The sequence below is a fragment of the Microcaecilia unicolor genome, chromosome 2 (assembly GCF_901765095.1).
Source record: "Microcaecilia unicolor chromosome 2, aMicUni1.1, whole genome shotgun sequence".
NCBI classification, from domain to species: domain Eukaryota; kingdom Metazoa; phylum Chordata; class Amphibia; order Gymnophiona; family Siphonopidae; genus Microcaecilia; species Microcaecilia unicolor.
The window spans coordinates 313,530,372-313,552,255 of NC_044032.1; the positions used below are offsets into that span (position 1 = coordinate 313,530,372).

The 21,884-nt window shown below is 47.0% G+C and overlaps 1 protein-coding gene across 5 annotated transcripts in view; it reads right to left on the reverse strand.

The window, feature by feature from the left end:
* Positions 1-21,884, reverse strand: part of ZNF462 (zinc finger protein 462) — a 717,470-nt gene that overhangs the window by 74,592 nt on the left and 620,994 nt on the right. For 4 of the 5 annotated variants that reach the window (XM_030194320.1, XM_030194316.1, XM_030194318.1 and 1 more), the window contains 2 exons: positions 16,131-16,354; positions 1,556-1,682 (listed from right to left, as the gene is read on the reverse strand). In XM_030194320.1, the coding sequence (XP_030050180.1) occupies positions 1,556-1,682; positions 16,131-16,354 (351 nt within the window). The remainder of the gene's footprint in view (positions 1-1,555; positions 1,683-16,130; positions 16,355-21,884) is intronic. The other variant, XM_030194319.1, reaches the window with a different exon arrangement.

The window sequence follows — 21,884 nt, forward strand, 5'->3', positions numbered from 1 at the left end:
ATTCTATACAAGTTATTCCTGGAATTGTAGATTTTTCCCAAGTCCATTTAGTAGTGGTTTATGGACTTGATTCCTTTACAGTTGGGAAGATGTAAGTTTAGATACGTTCGAGAAGATCTAGAGCGATTCATGGCTGGAAGGTCAATCAGATTGTACATGTAGGCTGGGAATTCTTCGTAGATAATCTTATGAATCATCGTGTGGACCTTGAAATTTATTCGTTCCATAACAGGGAGCCAATGAAATTTTAAACGGAGAGGTGTTGCGCTCTCAAACTGTGACTTACCAAAAATAAGTCTGGCTGCCAATAAAAACACTATTGCTGTAGTCAACGTGGGTGAGTACAGTGGATTGGACCAAATTGCATAAGGTTTTTAGGGGAAGATAAGGTTTCACACGCTTCAACATCCACATCATGTTGAACATTTTCTTTGTCGTAGCTTTTGCGTGATTTTCCATAGTTAGGTGTTTGTCTAATAATACTCCTAATATTTTTAGGTTGTTTGATATGGGGGATGGTGATGTCAGGGGTGTTGATTTTAGTCACAGAGAGTGTAGAGTACTGGGATGTAAGGATTAAGCATTGTGTTTTCTCCTTATTCAATTTCATCTTGAAAGCATTGGCCCAAGAGGCTAAAATGTTCATCCCATTGATTATTTTATCAGAAATTTCTGCAATCTTGGATTTGAAGGGGATAAAAATAGTACGCGCTATGATATTTTATATATTATGTAACGGTTTTTATATTTTTTGTGTGTTTGCTTATTGTAGCCCCTGACGCAGCCCCTTTGGGTGAAACACGGCCTGTGTCGGGCAACTTTCTGGTATTTGGTATTATTAATATAGCTCTATATATTATACTGATCTGCAGTGTTGTTTTCCACACTGAAACAAAGTCAGCCTTGACAAGAAAAGCACACTATGGACTAGATTCAGTAATAGCGCATAGTGCTGGAATCTGCATTCAACTTTGGGCACAAGGATTTACACCAACTGAAATCTAGTGTAAATCCTTGCATGTAAAAATGAGGCACGGATCCCCCGAATTCTAAAGTGCATGCATCTTTAGTGAATGCCCCTGGTCTGCCAATGACCATCCGACGGCCACGCTCCTTTTTCAGACTAACAGATTTACACGCACATATTTTTAGAATAGAACCGAGCAAGATGCAAGCATAAATCCAAATTGGTGCCAATTAGTGCCACTTAATGATTATGACCCAATTATTGACCCTAATTAGCTCTTTATTCAATTAAATTGTGCATGCCCAAATTTGTACACATAACTATGTGCGCCATATATAAAATTCCCCCATATATTCCACACATCTGCTAATATCTCCAGGGATCACTCTAGTGTGCATGCTATAGCATACTATTTAGTATACACTGGAAACTTAAATGCACAGGCCCCTTTTTTGAGCATCTATAACAGAATGGATACATTTTAACAAGCTGGAATATATTTCATACCAGTGCACCTTCCTTTTCCAGCCTGCTGCACTCACGTGCCCATATAGTTCTCTGTATGAAAGAAAAAGACAAAATACTGACCTCTCTCTTCAGTCTTGTTGATAGCATCATCTTTTTCTTCATCACTGCTGCAAGCCTCTGGTTTTCCCTTCATTTGCTCCAGTTGATCCAAGTTAACTTGTCCAACCAGCTCAAAGTTGCGACACACCTAACAAAACACACATTTATTAACCACTCTTGGAAGAGCAAAAATAAACATGTTTCTATCTAATTCACTTATGCTGAATGCTTAAATACCCCTTTTCACTAGACACAGAAATACAAATAAACTGATTAACTTCCACAGCTGATGGTGCAACCTCATGGTAACCGAGGACCTAATAACAGGCAAACATTCCATGAAATTTCCTGTTGTTTATGATCCCCAAATATCAGATATGGGCTTACAAGACGCCAAACATGAAATCCTTGATGCCAAAGCATTAGAGATATCTGCACTCATGGATGAGCAAGCAACAGATTCTCTGTAATATTTCTAAAGTTACCCAATAATAATTAACAGGAATGTTTGCTAAAGACCCCTCAAAATACTGCTTTTCAATTTTTGTTTGGTGTTTTAGTATGTGTACATATAATTTATGTTAATAAATTCTTTTTCTCTCTGCATACATACAGCAGTGTGCCCAAAAATACTAGGACTAGGGGGCATGCGATGAAACTACAGTGTAGTAAATTTAAAACAAATCGGAGAAAATTTTTCTTCACCCAACGTGTAATTAAACTCTGGAATTCGTTGCCGGAGAAAGTGGTGAAGGCGGTTAGCTTAGCAGAGTTTAAAAAGGGGTTGGACGGTTTCCTAAAGGACAAGTCCATAAACCGCTACTAAACGGACTTGGGAAAAATCCACAATTCCAGGAATAACGTGTATAGAATGTTTGTACATTTGGGAAGCTTGCCAGGTGCCCTTGGCCTGGATTGGCCGCTGTCGTGGACAGGATGCTGGGCTTGATGGACCCTTGGTCTTTTCCCAGTATGGCATTACTTATGTAAGTTCAGGCACCCACTGTCAATCTGTTTGTTTCAACAAATCCTGGAATGAAGAAAGGCTGACACAACCTCTACATGAGGTTCAACACATCCTTCTGCAAAATATAAAGGTAGGCACCAGTTGCACGCCAGAGTTTGTATAATAGTGTCATTTACAGACATTCAAATATTTGAATGGTATTAAATTGCAAACAAACCTTTTCCAGAGACAGAAAGGTTGTAGAGCTAGAGGACATGAACTGAGGTTGGGGGGGGGGGGGGGGGGGGGGACAACTTAGGGATAATATCAGGAAGTACTTTTTCACAAAGAAAGTGGCAGATAGCAGGAATGCCCTCCCCTGGGAGGTGATGGAGATGAAAATGGTAAAGAAATTCAAAAATGCATGGAATAAACAAAAAGGATTCCAGTATAGAAGGCTTGGAACCAAACAAGCTTAGCATTAATATGACGGCAATTCCAGTAATTGGGAAGCAAAACCAGTGCTGGGCAGACTTCTACGCTTTGTTCCCTGATTGCTGTTGGATAGATTTGGAGGGCTGGAGTGGGGCTTCAATGACATTTCAGTAGTTGGCGAATTAGTCTAGTGCCGGGCAACTTCTATGGTCTGTGCCCTGAAAATGGTAATATCTCTAAATGTGAATCCATTTCCTTCCCTAACCCTGGGGTTGGCTCCTCTACCCTCTATTGATGGCCATCTTCTCCCTTATTCAGATGCCATCAAAATTCTGGGCGTGATTTCTGATTCTAAGTTTCGGTTAAGCACCAAATCTTTTCTGTTCTTCATTCTGTACTTTTTGCACTTCACCACATTTGCTATCCGTCCTTTTCTGGAATCCTCCCTTCTGCACACACTTCTCTCTGTTTTATATCTCGATTAGACTACTGTAATTCTCTATACACAGGTCTCCCTCTCTACTCCATAAAATGCATATAAAGCGAAAGCTACATACCTGTAGAAGGTATTCTCCGAGGACAGCAGGCTGATTGTTCTCACTGATGGGTGACGTCTGCGGCAGCCCCTTCAATCGGAGATCTTCTCTAGCAAAGACGTTTGCTAGCCCTCACGCGCGCACACACACCGCGCATGCGCACCATCTTCCCGCCCAAACTCGCTCGTGTTCGTCAGTCCAGTAAATAGCAAAGAAAAAGACAAGGGAAGACATAACTCCAAAGGGGAGGCTGGCGGGTTGGTGAGAACAATCAGCCTGCTGTCCTCGGAGAATACCTTTTACAGGTATGTAGCTTTCGCTTTCTCCGAGGACAAGCAGGCTGCTTTTTCTCACTGATGGGGTATCCCTAGCCCCCAGGCTCACTCAAAACAACAAACATGGTCATAACTGAGATTGACCTAAACTTATTCAACTAACTGAGAGTTAAGCCTGGAACAGAATAAAAATGGTCCTAAGGGGGTGGAGTTGGATTCTAAACCCCAAACAGATTCTGCAGCACCGACTGCCCGAACCGACTGTCGCGTCGGGTATCCTGCTGGAGGCAGTAATGCGATGTGAATGTGTGGACAGATTACCACGTCGCAGCCTTGCAAATCTCTTCGATAGTGGCTGACTTCAAGTGGGCCACTGACGCTGCCATGGCTCTAACACTATGAGCCGTGACATGACCCTCAAGAGTCAGCCCAGACTGGGTGTAAGCGAAGGAGATGCAATCTGCTAGCCAATTAGAAATGGTGCGTTTCCCACAGCCACTCCCCTCCTGTTGGGATCAAAAGAAACAAACATTTGGGCGGACTGTCTGTGGGGCTGTGTCTTCTCCAGATAGAAGGCCAATGCTCTCTTGCAGTCCCAATGTGTGCAGTTGACGTTCAGCAGGGCGGGTATGCGGACGGGGGAAGAATGTTGGCAAGACAATTGACTGGTTCAGATGGAACTCCGACACCACCTTTGGCAAGAACTTAGGGTGAGTGCGGAGGACTACTCTATTATGATGAAATTTGGTATAAGGAGCATGAGCTACTAGGGCTTGAAGCTCACTGAGTCTACGAGCTGAAGTAACTGCCACCAAAAAAATGACCTTCCAGGTCAAGTACTTCAGATAGCAGGAATCCAGTGGCTCGAAAGGGGGTTTCATCAAATGGGTGAGAACGACATTGAGATCCCATGACACTGTAGGAGGTTTGACGGGGGGCTTTGACAAAAGCAAACCTCTCATGAATTGAACAACTAAAGGCTGTCCCGAGATCGGCTTACCTTCCACACGGTAATGGTATGCACTAATCGCATTAAGATGAACTCTTACAGAGTTGGTCTTAAGACCAGACTCGGACAAGTGCAGAAGGTATTCAAGTAGGGTCTGTGTAGGACAAGAGCGAGGATCTAGGGCATTGCTGACACACAGGAAGGCAAACCTCCGCCATAGAAAGAAGTAACTCTTCTTAGTGGAATCTTTCCTGGAAGCAAGCAAGACTCTGGAGACACCCTCTGAGAGACCCAAGGAGGCAAAATCTACGCTCTCAACATTCAGGCCGTGAGAGCCAGGGACCGGAGGTTGGGATGCAGAAGTGCCCCCTCGTTCTGAGTAATGAGGGTCGGAAAACACTCCAATCTCCACGGTTCTTCGGAAGACAATTCCAGAAGAAGAGGAAACCATATCTGACGCAGCCAAAAGGGAGCGATCAGGATCATGGTGCCCCAATCTTGCGTGAATTTCAGCAAAGTCTTCCCCACCAAAGGCATGGGAGGATAAGCGTACAGGAAGTCTGGAACAGAACTGAGGGACCTTGTGATTGACTTGAGTGGCAAAGAGATCCACCAGGGGCGTGCCCCATACTTGGAAGATCTCGCGTACCAATCTGGAATTGAGCGACCACTTGTGAGGCTGCATTATCCTGCTCAATCTGTCGGCCAGACTGTTGTTTATGCCTGCCAGATACGTGGCTTGAAGAAACATGCCGTACTGGCGAGCCTCCTGACACAGGGGGCGAGATCCGGTGCCCCCCTGCTTGTTGATGTAGTACATGGCAACCTGATTGTCTGTCTGAATTTGAATAATTTGATGGGACAGCCGATCTCTGAAGGCCTTTAGAGCGTTCCAGGCCGCTCGTAACTCCAGGAGGTTGATCTGTAAACCTTTCTCCTGAAGGGACCAACTCCCTTGGGTGTGAAGTCCATCGACATGAGCTCCCCACCCCAGGAGAGACGCATCCGTCGTCAGCACCTTTTGAGGCTGAGGAATTTGGAAAGGACGTCCCAAAATCAAATTGGACCGAATTGTCCACCAATAGAGGGACTGAAGAAAACTCGTGGACAGCAGGACTACGTCTTCTAGGTCCCCAGCAGCTTGGTACCACTGAGACGCTAGGGTCCATTGAGCTGATCTCATGTGGAGGCGGGCCATGAGAGTCACATGCACTCGGCCATGTGGTTGAGCAATCTCAACATCTGCCGAGCTGTGATCTGCTGAGACGCTCCCAGGAGGTAGGCACGAGCTGTCTGAGAATTCGAGTTTCTGAACAGGAAGAAGGTGGGACTTTGGATAATTTATCACAAATCCTAGTAGCTCCAGGAGTCGAATAGTCATCTGCATGGACTGTAGAGCTCCTGCCTCGGAGGTGTTCTTCACCAGCCAATCATCGAGGTAAGGGAACACGTGCACTCCCAGTCTGCGTAGAGACGCCGCTACTACAGCCAGGCACTTTGTGAAAACCCTGGCGCAGAGGCGAGACCAAAGGGTAGCACACAATACTGAAAGTGCCATGTTCCCAGACAAATCGAAGATACTGTCTGTGGGCTGGCAGTATTGGGATACGAGTGTAAGCATCCTTTAAGTCCAGAGAGCATAGCCAATTGTTTTCCTGAATCAAGGAAAGAAGAGTGCCCAGGGAAAGCATCCTGAACTTTTCTTGGACCAGTTATTTGTTCAAGGCCCTTAGGTCTAGGATGGGACGCATCCCCCCTGTTTTCTTTTCCACAGGAAGTACCTGGAATAGAATCCCAGCCCTTCCTGCCCCAGTGGCACGAGCTCGACCGCATTGGCGCTGAGAAGGGCGGAGAGTTCCTCTGCAAGTACCTGCTTGTGCTGGAAGCTGAAGGACTGAGCTCCCGGTGGACAATTTGGAGGTTTTGTGATCAAATTGAGGGAGTATCCTAGCCGGACTATTTGAAGAACCCACTGGTCGGAGGTTATGAGAGGCCACCTTTGGTGAAAAAATTTTAACCTCCCCCCAACCGGCAGATCGTCCGGCACAGATACTTTGATTCCGGCTATGCTCTGCTGGAGCCAGTCAAAAGCCCGTCCCTTGCTTTTGCTGGGGAGTCGCAGGGGCCTGCTGAGTCGCACTCTGTTGACGAGAACGAGCGCACTGGGGCTTGGCCTGGGCAGCAGGCTGGCAGGAGGGAGGATTGTACCTACGCCTATTAGAAGAATAGGTAACAGTCCTTCGTCCGCCATAAAAAAGTCTACCTGCTGAAGTAGATGCTGAAGGCGCCCGGCGGGAGAATTTGTCGAATGCGGTGTCCCGCTGGTGGAGTTGCTCTACCACTGTTCAACTTTTTCACCAAAATATAATCCCCCCCGGCAAGGAGAATTCGCAATCCGCTGCTGAATCCTATTCACTAGATCGGAGGCACGCAGCCATGAGAGTCTGCGCATCACCACACCTTGAGAGCAGCGGCCCTGGATGCGACATCAAAAGTATCATAAACATCCCTGGCCAGGAATTTACGACACGCCTTCAGCTGCCTGACCACCTGCTGAACAGGCTTGGTTTGCTCAGAAGGGAGCTTATCCACCAAGTCCGCCAACTGCCGCACATTATTCCGCATATGTATGCTCGTGTAGAGCTGGTAAGATTGGATTTTGGCCACGAGCATAGAGGAATGATAGACCTTCCTCCCGAAAGAATCCAAGGTTTTAGAGTCTCTGCCCGGGGGCGCCAAAGCATACTCTCTAGAACTCTTGACCTTCTTAAGGGCCAGATCCACAACCCCAGAGTCGTGAGGCAACTGAGTCCGCATCAACTCAGGGTCCCCATGGATCCAATACTGGGACTCGATCTTCTTGGGAATGTTGGGGATTAGTTAGCTGCTTCGCCCGTTCTCCAGCAGTATATTTTTGAGACATGAGGCATGGGTACTGTGGACGATTCCTTAGGCGGTGAAGGATAGTCCAAAGCTCAAACATTTCAGCCCTTGCTCATCCTCCATAACCACAGGGAAGGGAATTGCCGTAGACATTTCCCGGACAAAGGCCGCGAAAGATAGACTCTCGGGAGGAGAAAGCTGTCTTCCAGGGGAGGGAGTGGGATCAGAAGGAAGACCGTCAGACTCCTCATCTGAGAAATATCTGATGTCTTCCTCTGCCTCCCACGAGGCCTCACCATCGGTGTCGGACACTAGTTCATGAACCTCTGTCCGAAGCCGTGCCCGCCTCGACTCCGTAGACACATGGCCACGGTGGGAATGTCGAGAAGTAGACTCCCGCATCGGCGGCGATGAAGCTGCCTCCATCGACGTCGTCGGAGAGTCTGCTTGGGAGGCAGCCAACGCGGGCACCGCAAGCGGTACCAGCACCGGAGACCTCACGACGGGCAAGGGGCCAGCCGTCGCCTCACTCGATGGCACCGGCGGCGCAAGCATCCCTGGTACTGGAGGAGAAGGGCACAACAGCTCCTCCAGGATCCCTGGAAGGATGGCCCTGAGGTTCTCGCTTAGAGCGGCTGTCGAGGAAGGCTGGGAGTCCGGTACAGGCGACGAACTCAGAATCTGCTCGGGGCGCGGAGGCGGTACCGGCCTGTCCAGGGTAGAGCGCATCGACACCTCCTGAATGGAGGGTGAGCGGTCCACCCGGTGTCGATGCCTAGTGGGTGCCGACTCCCTCGGCGACCCCAGAGCTCTCGGTACCACGTCAGGAAGGTGACCGGTGCCGATGCTCCTTTGTCTTCACACAAAGCATGTCACTGGAACCTCCCGGTACCGACGAGGAGGACGTCGAATCCATGCGCCTCTTCCTCGGGGCTGGGTCCGAAGAAGGTCGATCCCAGGGGGAGACCTACTCAAGGGCTCACCGCCACCAGCAGGGGAATGGACAGCCCTCACCTGCACTCCGGATGAACAGGCACGCTCCGACGACATCAGTACCAACGAGGATCTCGGTACCGTAGACGCTGGAGCACCGGTCGATGACCTCGGTACCGCAGACGTCGATGCACCGGCCAATGACCTCGATACTGAGACTGTCGAAACACCAGGCGAGGCCCCGAACAGAACGTTCCACTGGGCCAATCTCGCCGCCTGAGTTCTCTTTTTCAACAAACAACAGAGAGTACAGGCCTGAGGACAGTGCCCAGCCCCCAGACACTGAAGGCATGAAGCGTGCCTATCAGTGAGCGAGATAGCCCGGTTGCACTTCTTGAAGCCGCTGGGAGGCTTCGATGACATGGGTGGAAAAATCACGCCGGCAAAATTTACGATGATGCAAAGGCACCAAAAATAAAAAGGGAGAAAACCCGTACGGGCGGCCAACAGGGCTGCTTTCGAAAGCAAAAGGAAACTTGACGGGAAAAACAAACTCGAAAATAAAGGAATTCTTTTCTTTCTTTTTTTTTTTTTAAGAACACGCGAACTAGAAAATAAAAGAAGATTTCCGAAGCGGAAGGACGCAAGAAAAGCGCGAGGATCTCCTCAGGGCACAGAACGACGGTAAACACAGCAGTCCCAAGTGAGGAAAAAAGAAGACTGACGAACACGAGCGAGTTCGGGCGGGAAGATGGTCGCGCATATGCGGTGTGCGTGTGCACGCGAGGGCTAGCAAACGTCTTTGCTAGAGAAGATCTCCGATTGAAGGGGCTGCCGCGGACATCACCCATCAGTGAGAACAAGCAGCCTGCTTGTCCTCGGAGAACAATCAATTCACTGCTGTAAAATTTCTGCACTCTGCCTATCGATTATCATGTCTCTCCCCTTCTTTGTCCTGAACACTAGCTCCCTTTTTCTGCCCGGATTAATTCAAACTTCTCTGCTTGATCTTTAAGTCACTCCTTCCATCTGCACCCTCTAAGAAAACAGGTGCCCACCAACATAGTGTGTAACTAAAAGTGGGCCATACCTGTGGATGGAGCATGGGCATGTCATGAGCATGTTACTACGCAACTTATAGAATACTGATAGTTTCATGCACTGCATGTTGCCCTTAGGCACAGGAACTTACGCTAACCACTGACCTGGCATATATGTTCATGCCTAAGTTTCAGCATGCCAAACCCGCATTGTGTGTGTAATCTGTTAACGGTTTAGGCATGCCTCAACATCATTACAGAGCAGTGGCGTAGCCACAGGTGGGCCTGGGCGGGCCAGGGCCCACCCACTTAGGGCTCAGGCCCACCCAACAGTAGCACATGTTTAGTGGTACCTGGTGGGGATCCCAAGCTCCGCCTACTGAAGACTTCCCCCTGATGGTAACAAAAATGCTACTCTCCATGATACTGCCACCTGCACATTCTCAATTTTTAGCGCATGCTTGCTACAGACTGCCAAGGTGGAAATAAGTGTTATCCCACCAGCTGAGATATTTTTTTTGGTGGTGGGGGAGGGGGGAGAACACTTGGTGCCCACCCACTTCTTCCCTAGGCCCACCTAAAATCTGTTGTCTGGCTATGCCCCTGTTACAGAGTTGGCACTAAGCGCACCCCATTGTAATACCCTAATTTTGGTGCCACTTTATAGAATTTCCCCATTAATGTATAATTACTACCGATTTACAGTGAATATGGCAAGTGCAAACATCATTTTAATACTTTCTTTGGCAGAAGTAACAGCTTCTAAACATTTCCTATAGCTATCTGAGTCTCTCTTCTTGCTTTTGCAATGTTTTTTTCTCCTCCTTTCACTACTCTTCTAGCTTAGATATACACTTAGGTCTCCTTGCATGCACAGCAAGTTTGTTTTTAATTTTTAAAGATTTTTTTTTGTCTCTCATGCCTTTCCAGTAGTTCAAGGTGAGTTACATTCAGATTCAGTAGGTAGTTTCCTGCACCTGGAGGCCTTATACTTGAGCTTATACTTTCCTGCATCTGGAGGACTTATACTTAAGCTTAGCACCTTTTACTAAGGTGCGCTAACAGATTTAGCATGCACTAATGGGAAGATGCTCACCACTGAAAAATAACTCCCCAATGCTCAGCGCTAATAATATGCGTGTTGTTAGCACTGAGCATTGGAAAGTTATCATGAAATGAAATGATTATGTCATTACCATACTCTGTAAGCTACATTGAGCCTGCAAATAGGTGGGATAATGTGGGATACAAATGCAATAAATAAATAAATAAATAAAGGAAGGAGGGGAGGACCTGCTCAGCAGATGCGCATTGGCCTCCCTCCCTCCCCTTCCCCCTGTGAATTTCAGAAGCACACAGCAGAACTATTTCAAGCCTACCTTTGCCAGAACTTATATGAACTGGACTTCGCATACTTGTGAGCACTAGCATATTCTTGAGTAGAAGTAGAGGACAGCGGTGGTCAATCAGTTTTTCACATTTTATAAACTCCTCTGGAAGGTAGACACAGAGCACAGCGGATCAAACTCGGTGGTGCTGTTGACTCTGGCAGAGGCCAAAGATATGGGACTGCTGTGTACTATCCCAACAATGAAGGCAGTGGTGGCATAGGTGGTGGGTCTCGGGCCTGTTTTGGGAGTAGGGAGAAGCAATGCAGCAGTGGCTGCAAATTTTATAGCTTATGGACTCTTCAGAAACCTAAGTAGGTTTCCCACAGTAAGGGCACCCTTGTTCAGGGCATTCTTCGTCGAGCATCAGAGGGTACAGTTTAGCTAATTTAAATTGCATTAGTATGCAATTTGCTGTATCGTGCGCACTTATCATGTAGCGTATGCTAAATCCATTAGCGCACCTTAGTAAAAGGACCCCTAAGCAACACGTGGCACATAAGCATAAAATAAGATGTGCAGCATTAAGCGAGTGCTATTATCTGTTAGCATGTGCTAAACTTTAATAAGTTTGTACTTGAGGCAATGGAGGGTTAAGCAACTGCGAAGGCCATTCCAAAACAGTCATCATTTTTTTTTGTATGTATTTGATAGTTGATTCTGAGATATTTTTCAGACTGCTGTATTGCTGAAACATTCAAACTCTTTTCAACTTCAAGTTCTTCATCTACTGTGAGAGATCAGTTTCTAGGATTTGTTGATATTTAACCAATACATTTTTACTTCCACCTGTGAAGTATTTTCTTTGTGACTGCTTTATGTTTGGCAAAGTGTTCTTAACTTCAAATACTTTACCCTTTTTCCTGCAAAATATTTTGTATAGTTGTGCGTGAAAAGTTCAATTTCTGTTGCATCAGTCTAGAGAATTTTGTATCACAATGTATCAGGCTTATCAAAGATCTCTTTTGCTTACTTTAGACAATTTTTTAAAATAAGGTGACTGAAAAGATTTCATTCTGAGAACTACTCAGCAGACCATTTACAAAGATTTGTGGTTCTGTTTTGTGAATCCGTTCAGTTTTTGGGCAATTCCATTAGATTTTTCTTGGTTTTCCAGATCTTGCTTTGATTTCAACAGTTCCATGTAATGTTCATATCATAATGTTTTTGACAGTTAAAATAGCTACCTGGAAGCATTTAGAGATTTTTTTAAAATAGCCTTATCCTGCTTTGCAAGAATGAATAATCTTCATTTCCATATGCTGAAACTGCTGCCTAGAAGAGGCCTTGGTTGTTGAAAACAGACAGAACAATAATCACAGAGGAAAGAAGGGTCAGATTATTTGTATAACCATGGAATTTTCTTCTCTTAATTGAAGGCTTAACAAGTCACTAATCCTTTCAGGTCTTATTAACAATTTTTTAAAAAGTATTAGGGTCCTGTTTACTAAGCCATGCTAGAGGCGCATTGGTGCGTGCAAACCATGTAGATGCCCACAGGATTATTATGGGCATCTTGGGCGTCTACAGTTAGCACGCACTAATGCGCCTCTAGCATGGCTTAGTAAACGGGGCCATTAATGAATAAACTGGAAGTGCATCCACCACACTTTTGCATATGCCATGTTTACATTTTTATTATTCACAATCTATTAAAATCAGCAACTAGTCATTTTGCATTACGAGGTCCTTTTACTAACCGTCAGTAAGCAACAGTGCACGCTTACCACACCTTACAATGGCTTACCACAGGATGTGCTCAGGCCCAATGGAGAGAGAAAAAGGGGGGGGGGGGGCAGCAAGCACAGAGGAAGAGCCTGTTACAGAGAACTAAAAGATTACAGGGATATGCTAAACATGTGAGGTGAAATTGGAATGCTCTAAACATGCGCAAAAAATGTTTTTTATTTTGTACAGAGGGGGCTAATTTGTTTTTAATAGCCAAACGCTAAGGTTGGCATTAGTGCATGGCCATTAATACAAAAAATGGAAAACTGGCCATTTTACTGCTGCAGTAAAAATGGACTTGAAGCACAGGAGAAGCCACTTGATACCACAGCTTACTGAAAGCAACCCTAAATGTACAGAAAGTTGTATGTTCTGCCCCCATTTGCATGGAGGCAGGCTGTTTGTAGTTTATGGTCTCTTTTACAGCTCCTGCAAGACAGGAGTACCTGAACGACAGAGGACTTGAGACAAGCAAGGAGTTGTTAACCTTCAAGATCCAGCTTTATTAATGGACTTTGCATGCTCATAATGGCGTATATTTTGAGAAATTAGATAATGGTATCTATCAATACCAGGCAGGGAGTGTTCTATCCCCATTTGCATGGAAGCAGGCTGTTAGAAAAGGTACAGAGAACGGCGACAAAAATAATACAGGGGATGGGACGACTTCCCTATGAGGAAAGGCTGAAGCGGCTATGGCTCTTCAGCTTGGAGAAAAGACGGCTGAGGGGATATATGAGTGGAGTGGAGTGGAACAGGTAGGCGTAAATCGTTTACTCTTTCCAAAAATACTAGGACTAGGGGGAACGCAATTAATCTACAAAGTAATACATTTAAAACAAATCGTAGAAAATGTTTCTTCACTCAACGTGTAATCAAACTCTAAAATTCGTTGCCAGAGAATGTGGTAAAGGCGGTTAGCTTAGCGAGGTTTGAAAAAAGGTTTGGATGGCTTCCTAAAGGAAAAGTCCATAGACCATTATTAAAATGGACTGGGGAAAATCCACTGCATATTTCTAGGATAAGCAGCATAAAATGTATTGTACTTTTTTGGGATCTAGTGACCTGGATTGGCCACTGTTGGAAACAGGATGCTGGGCTTGATGGTCCTTTGGTCTGTCCCAGTATGCCAATAAATTATGTAGTCCGACAAAACTAATCCATCAGCTGACAAGTCTATTAAATATTGGTGAAACAAAAGTTGTTATTGCCTTTCTAACACTATGGTAACAAGTGATCTCTCTAAGCTCCCTGGGTAACTTATTCCAGAATTCAGGACCACAGCCAATAATGGACCTATTTCTAGCATACATCATACGACACTTCGACACAGGTGGCAAGGCCAGTCTAATCTTCTGCAAAGACTGAAAATTTCTAGACACAGAATACTTAGAAACAGCCACAGAAAGATAATCTGGAACCTGACCATATAAAATTTTAAACACAAACAATAGTAATTTAAAACGAATTCTGGCTTGTACCGGAAGCCAGTGCAATTTGATTAGGTAGGGGGTAGCATAGATCCCCATCAAGAATGAGCTTAGCAGCTACATTCTGCACGTTGCAGACGTCAAATTTGAGCCAAAGGCAAACCTAATAAGACTATTTTCTAGTGTAGCTTGCAGAACTGTTCTCAGATGGGTCATTAATATGCAACTCCATATTAGTACAGTCTAAGGTTACCCCAAGGATTTTAATACTAGACTGAAGAAAAACGTCTACACCAGACAGCTTAACAGGTACAGTAGGGATCACCGTATCTTGTCCCCCAACCCACAAGAGATTGGTTTTACTTGGATCAATCTTCAGATCATTTTCTAACATCCAATAGGATATCTTATCAAATATAAAAGACATTTGCTTGGCAATCTCCGATAAATTAAGGGGTCCTTTTACCAAGTTGCGGTAAAAAGGCCCTGCGGTAGCAGCTGTTTTTGCCATACGCCAGAGCCCTTTTTACTGCAGCAGATAAAAAGCCCGAAAAAACATATGGCCATGTAATAAACTTGCACTTACTGCGTGGCCATGCCAGGGGGAGGGGGGGGAGAGCACTTACTGCCACCTACTGAGTTGAAGGTATAGGCTCCTACGCTACCCCAGCGGTAACCGAGCAATATTAACATCATGTAACCCCCTGCGATAAATATATATTTAAAATCCAGCAGCGTCGGAAATGGCCCAAGCTGGAGCCGGAACTACCGCTGGCGGCTGTGTTGGGCGGCAGTAGTTCTGAATTGCCAATCAGCAACCCGCTAGAAAAAAGGCCCGTAAGTGAGACCAGAAAAAAACAAGGTGATATCATCAACATATGAGAGATAGGTAATCTTAAGTGATCTCAAGAGCTGATGGAATTCTCTCAAACAAACACTGAATAAGATAGGGAACAACGGGAAGTCCTGTAGAACTTCCAGGTCCATGTTCCATGACTGAGAAAAAGAACCAGTCCATACAGCGGTGTTGCAAAAATTCACTAAACCATTTGTGAACCTGCCCCACTATTCCTATATCAGACAATCTCTTCAGCAAAATATTGAGGCTGAGCAAATCAAAGATTGCCGACAGATCTAACAGCTTAATTACTATCAGCGTACCCATATCCAAATTCCATCTTAGTTCAATCATTGTAGCCAGAAGCACAGTCTCAGTACTAAAGCCAGGACGAAAGCAGGACAGCCAACCATCTAAAATGTTGAACCTAGTAAGGTAATTCTGAAGTTGAATCCCCACTGCAGCCTCAACCATCTTAGAGATAGTCTATAGTCTGAGCACTGAGTAGGCCCTAATTTTACATTCTTTAGCAGAGGGGTGAGCAAAATAGCTTCTAAATGAATATTTCCCTCTGCCAAAAGCTGATTGACCAAAGATGTCAAAACATTCAGGAAGCCTGAATCTATACCTAACTACACTTGCTAATCCGCATTTTTATTTCATCAGAAGAACCATGTGCACAGAAGACTGAGAAATGCTCCATGTGCATGATTGGTCAACTCTCCTTGTCATTTTTTTTTAAGTTACAAAACTGTGATATACATAAGTTAATACTCCTCATTTGCTGTGTGACTTAATATAACATTTATATATACACTAGTAAAAAAAGCCCGTTTCTGGAGCAAATGAAACAGGCGCTAGCAAGGTTTTCCTCCCCAACCCCCCCTCCCTACCCACCTCTTCGTCGTTGTGAAGGCACTGACGCCATTGCTCCACACCTCGTCAACGCACGCCACCTTCATCTCCTAAGTCCTTGTTCGTTGTGAAGCCACTGACGCCACTGCTCCGCCCTCGATCTGACACCATTGCTCCACCCTCAATGTCATAACGTTTGGCGCGAGGACGGGGCCAGAGACAGTGATTTCGGTGGCTTCACCACCACGAACCGTTCGAACCCGAAGGAAGTGACATTGACGTCAGTGTCCTCAGAACATTGAGGGTGAGTTTTATTATATAGGATCAAGTGAAGTTTAAAAGCTGCTAGGTCAGGCTCACCTTATGCTCATCTCGGAGGTGGTTGTCCAGCTCTTCTGTTTGCTTGGTCTCATAGTAGCACAGCTGGCACTTGTAGGGTTTCAGCTCATTGTGCTTCTCTATGTGCTGCTGTAAACTCTCATCACTGGAGCAAGTGAAGGTGCACTTATCACAGCGGAAAACCACTCCCTGCAAATGCCTGGATAGCTTGGAACGACACACTTCAATAGGCACAACTCTCTCTTCTAGTAGGAATCAAATCGGGTGGAATGAGAAACAGGAAAATATATTGTCGAAAAGAAAAATAATATATTGCCCACACATGACATAAATGGATCCCACATAAAACATGCAATTAAAGATAAAAATCAAACTGGTGGCTTTAGAGGAGGGGTTGTGCTTGGCACAACTCTCACTACTTAAGAACTTTTGAAAGATTTGTTGAATTGTAAGGCCATTCTTTTCAGCTTTTCTTTTTTTCCTGCCAAATTCATAGGTTAATAGCATCTCATTACTGGAGTTTATAGCATGTCTGGTTAGTGACAGTATAAAAATAATCTTAGTTACAGTCTACATGTCCCATACCATTTTATAACTAGAGGTCTGTAATTGCCACATGGTCTTTATTTGTTCTTTTGGCCTTAACAATGGATCAAAATTTTAAAATGGAATAAACTGTTTCTATTAAACAGAAATGATTACAAAACAGTTTCATACTGACATTTCAAAGATTCAACAAACTTTAAATCACATGGGAAGAGTACCCCCCAAATTCTATATAGCAATTCTATATCCGTGCAGAAATCTAGGCATATTCTATAACAACGTGTGTAACTTAATTGGCTTAACAAGCTAATTAGCATTGATAACAGCACTTAAGCAAGACTGTACATGCACAACTCACTAAGCTTATTCTATAATGAAACATAACATAGTAAATGATGGCAGATAAGGACCAACACTGTGTCTAAATTCTAATATGCGCAGTTTAAAAGGGGCGTGGCTATGGGCCAGGAAATAGGCATTCCAAAATGTATGTGTGCAGTTATAGAATATGGCCTGGTACGCGTAAATCTAGGTGCAGGGATTTAAGCGCTAGGATTTCCGCCTAAGCGTATTCTATATACTTCACCTAAATCTAGGCACCACTTATAGAATACGCTTAGGTGGAAATCTTTGCCGCGCGGATTTCTTAGGCGCCATATATAGAATATGGCCCCAATTCTTTAACTCTTTGCATGCGTAAATGTAACACACACACACACACATATATATATATTCTATATAATAACTAGCCGTTAAGCCCGTAACAACGGGCTAGTTTTTTGTTTTCCTATCTCCCCCCCCCCCCCCCCGGGTCCACCAACCCTGCTCTCTCCCCTGCCCTCCCCCCAGCGTGTTTCCCTCAGTTCCGCCCCCTCCTTCCGTCCCTGCTCCCTCCTCCTCCGATTTCCACGCCCATGTCCAAGCCCTTCTCCCTATTGGGCTGTACTGCTGGTGGAGGCGGGGCTTGGATTTCTACCCTCTTAGCGTTCTGAGTGACTCTACTGCGCATTTGCAGGTGAGTCGGTCACTTGTCGTTTCTATGTTTGATTCTCACCTCCAACGTTCTGTCTTGCTGCCTGTGTTCGTGGCTGAGTTGGTCTGCTAGGCTCCGAAGCCAAGCTGACGTCACACGCAGCACTGACCAACCGCACGACAGCAGCATGAGGCTCTGCCCCTGCTGCTACGCTCCTCCCCCAAGGTCATTGCCGCCGCTCACCCCTCCACCCCACCCAAGGTCGCCATCGGATCCCCCCCTCCACCCACCCCGAGGTCGCCACCACTCCCCCCTCCACCCCCCACGAGGTCGCCGCAGTCACTGCTCCCCCCTCCACCCCTCCCCCGAGGTCGCCGCCCAGGCCCAGCCACTTTCCCTCCAGGCCCGCCCACCCAAATAGACCTGCCAAGTCTCCCGTGAAACACGCGGTGCCAGCTCCCATTTCCGGCCACTACTGCTTCTGCTGTTGAGCAGCAGCGGCCGCTACAAAAAACAGCTGTTTTTAAAAAGCAAGCGTGGCACCGCAGGCAGCCATCAGGCACTGGCTATTGGCTCTGTAGTCGCTCCTCTCGCCTCTCACGTCGCTGTGCTCCTCCGGGGTCGTCCTCCAGGGGCAGTGACATGAGAGGCGAGAGGAGCGGCTGCAGAGCCAACAGCCAATGCCTGATGGCTGTCTGTGGTGCCGCACTTGCTTTTTAAAAACAGCTGTTTTTGTTTTTGTAGCGGTCGCTGCTGCTTAACAGAAGCAGCAGCAGTGGCCGGAAATGGGAGCTGGCGCCGCGTGTTTCTCGAGAGACTTGGCAGGTCTGTGGTGGACGGGCCTGGAGGGAAAGAAGGGGATAGAGAGAAAGACACAGGATAGGAGAGGGGGGTAGACGGATGGAAGGATGGGAAGAGAAAGAGGGAAAACAGATGGAAGGATGGGGAGAGAAAGACACGATGGAAGGATGGGGACAGAAAGGGGGAGATGGATGCATGGATGCAGAGACAAAGGGGAGAGACTGGAAGGATGTGGAGAGAGAAGGGACACTGAACAGAAAAGGGTAGAGAGATAGAGAGACACTGGATAGAAGGAGGGGGAGAGAGACATTAGATGGAAGGATCAGGAGAGAGGGTAGATGGGTGAAGGATGGAAGAGAAGGGAAGAGGCTGGATGGAAGGGTACGGAAAAAAGGGAGACCTGGATGAAAGGATGCAGAAAGAAAGAGGGGAACATTGGGAGGGGGTCCTGAGCCCAGAGAGAGGAGGGGGTCCTGAGAGGGGTGTGGAGGGGTTCTGAGACCAGGGAGGGGGGGTCCTGAGACCCAGAGTGGGAGGAGGAGGAGGAGGGGAGGAAGGGAGGGAGGGGGAGAGAGAGGGGGTCCTGAGCCCAGAGAGGGAGGGGGGGAAGGTATCTCTGTCACACACACTCTCTCTCTCTCTCTCACTGTCACACCACACTCTATATCAGTGATGGCGAACCTTCAGAGACCGATGCCCAAACAGCAACCAAAATCTAATTATTTATCGCGAAGTGCCAGTACTCAATTATGGCCGGGGTCATCACATATGACTCCACCCCTATGATTAGGCCACACCCCCTTACACCAGTCATGGCGCATATAAACAGACATCATTGAAAATATTTACTAGTATAGGAGAAAAAAATAACAGATTTTCTTTCATTATAAATCATTTCTGTAAGGTGTTACAGCTCCAGTATACCCAGTGCAAAATAAGACAGCAGATGTAAATTCTCAAATTGGACATATTCCAAACACTAAAATGAAAATAAAATGATTTTTTTCTACCTTTGTTGTCTGGTGATTTTTTCTATCCATATTGGTCCTAGTCACTGATTCTGCTGCTCTCTATCTGTTCTCTTAACTCCGTTTCCAGGGCTTCCTTTCCATTTATTTCTTTACTTTCCTCCTTTCTTCTTCATTTCTTGCCCTCCATCCATGTCCAGCAACCCTCATCTCCCCTCCAGCCACAAATGTCCAGCCACCCTCCTCTCCCCTCCAGCCACCCTCCTCTCCCCCACCCAGCTCCCAGCATCAGGCCGCCAGCCCTCCCACCCAGCACTAGGCCTCCCTCCCACCCACTCAGCACCCAGCATCAGGCCTCCCTCCCTCCCAACCACCCACCCATCATCAGGCCTCCCTCCCAATCACCCACCCAGCACCACCCAGCATCAAGCCTCCCCTCCCTCCCACCAGCGGCACCCAACACCAGGCCTCCCTCCTCCCCAGCACTAAGCATTAGCCTCCCACCCACACCCAGCAGCACCCAGCATCAGGCCTTCCTCCCTCCCACCACGCAGGAGCAGCACCCAGCGTCAGGCCTACCTCCTCCCACCCAGCAGCACCAGGCCGACCTCCCTCTCCTCTCACCAAGCACCACGCCGCTTGCCCTCGCTCCCTCCCTCTTCCAAACAAGCATCAGCCCGCCCGTCCTCCTCCCTCCCAGCACAGGGCCCCCCTCCTCCTCTAAAATTGAAAAAACGTACCGGGTTAAGCAGCGTCGGCAGCGGCAACGAAAAGCGTAGTCTTCACTCGGCGCGCTTCCCTTCTGTCCGCTCTCAAGCTCTGGTCCAGCTTCAGAGCGAGACAGAAGGAAGCGCGCCGAGTGAAGACTACGCTTTTCGTTGCCACGGCCGACGCTGCCTTACCTGCGTACATTTTTCAATTTCAGAGGAGGAGGAGGAGGAGGGGGGGTGTGCTGGGAGGGAGGGAGGAAGGGCGGGCTGAGCTTGTTTGGAAGAGGGAGGGAGTGAGGGCAAGTGGCGTGGTGCTTGGTGTGTGGTGGGAGGGAGGGAGGGAGGCCGGCCTGGTACTCGGAGGGAGGGAGGGAGAGTGGGCGGAGCGGACCAGCGACTGGCGCACGTGCCCTCACTGGCACGCGTGCCATAGATTCGTCATCACCGCTCTATATCTCACACTGTATCACATTCACTCTCTATGTGTCACACAGTCACTCTCAAACAACTCTCTCGATCTCATACACTCTATCTCGGGTCTCACAGAGAGTCGGTGTATTGCACACATACTCTCACTCTGTCTCTACACAACACTCGCACCCACACTCACTCACTGCACACAAACACTCACTCTCTCTCTCTCACACAGTCACTCTCACACACACTCTCTCAAAATACCACCACTCCGAGGAAAACCTTGCTAGCGCCCGTTTCATTTGTGTCAGAAACGGGCCTTTTTTACTAGTATATATAATATATATATATAAACACTAGTAGTTCTTTTATAGGGGTGTGCATAAGTGCCCCCGTATTCTGTATAGGTTCACCAAATTTGGGTTGTGGATCACAAATGAAATTATTCAATTAAGCACTAATAATCAATTGCTGAAGTTAATAAGCACTTAATGGCAAGTAATTAGGATTTACACGTGGATCTGCCCTACACCCTATTCTATAACATGCATACCTAAATTTCATAGCTCATATCGCAAAGGGGACCTGGCTCATGGCAAGGCATGGGTGAGTCAGTGTCAGGCATGCCAAGTGGAGATCTGCACCCTTGTGCCCGATGGAGGAAGAATTCCCACTTAGCTGTCGGCCAACCCCGAATTCCCCCCTGTGTCTCCCTCCGTTCCCCAGGGGTTGAGCCCCCAGGTGCGGGAAGCCAACAGCAGGACGAACTGAGTCCAGAACAGAGTCCAAGGGGCACAGCCAGGCAGCGGGCAAAGAAGGTCCAGGCACAAACAGTGGTCAATACCAGGCAGCAGACAGTAGAAATTCAGGATCAGGCAAAGGTCAAAACCAGGCAGCAGACAGAAGTAAATCCAGAATCAGGCGAAGGTCAATACCAGGCAGCAAACAGTAAAAAATCCAGGATCAGGCAAAGGTCAATACCAGGCAGCAGACAGAAGCAAATCCAGAATCAGTCGAAGGTCAATACCAGGCAGCAAACAGAAAAAAGAACCAGAAGCACTGCAACTACCCAGAGAACTGAATAGAAGCCAAAGTGTGGGAGGACTGGTGGCCTGGCTTTAAATAGTGCAGAAATTAGGCCCAAACATGCACAGCTGTCTTCAAGATGGCTGCCCCAACCGGAGACGCCCTCAAGGCCAAACATGGGCTTCCTTCCTGCGGCTGCCCAACACCAAGATGGCCGCCCCAACCTAAGGCGCCCACCTCCTGTATATGCCCAAATCCAAAATGACTGCCATCTCTTCAGATGCCCATACCTTGCGCAGGCAGGGAACATGACAGTATCCTCCCCTAATGCTTCCCC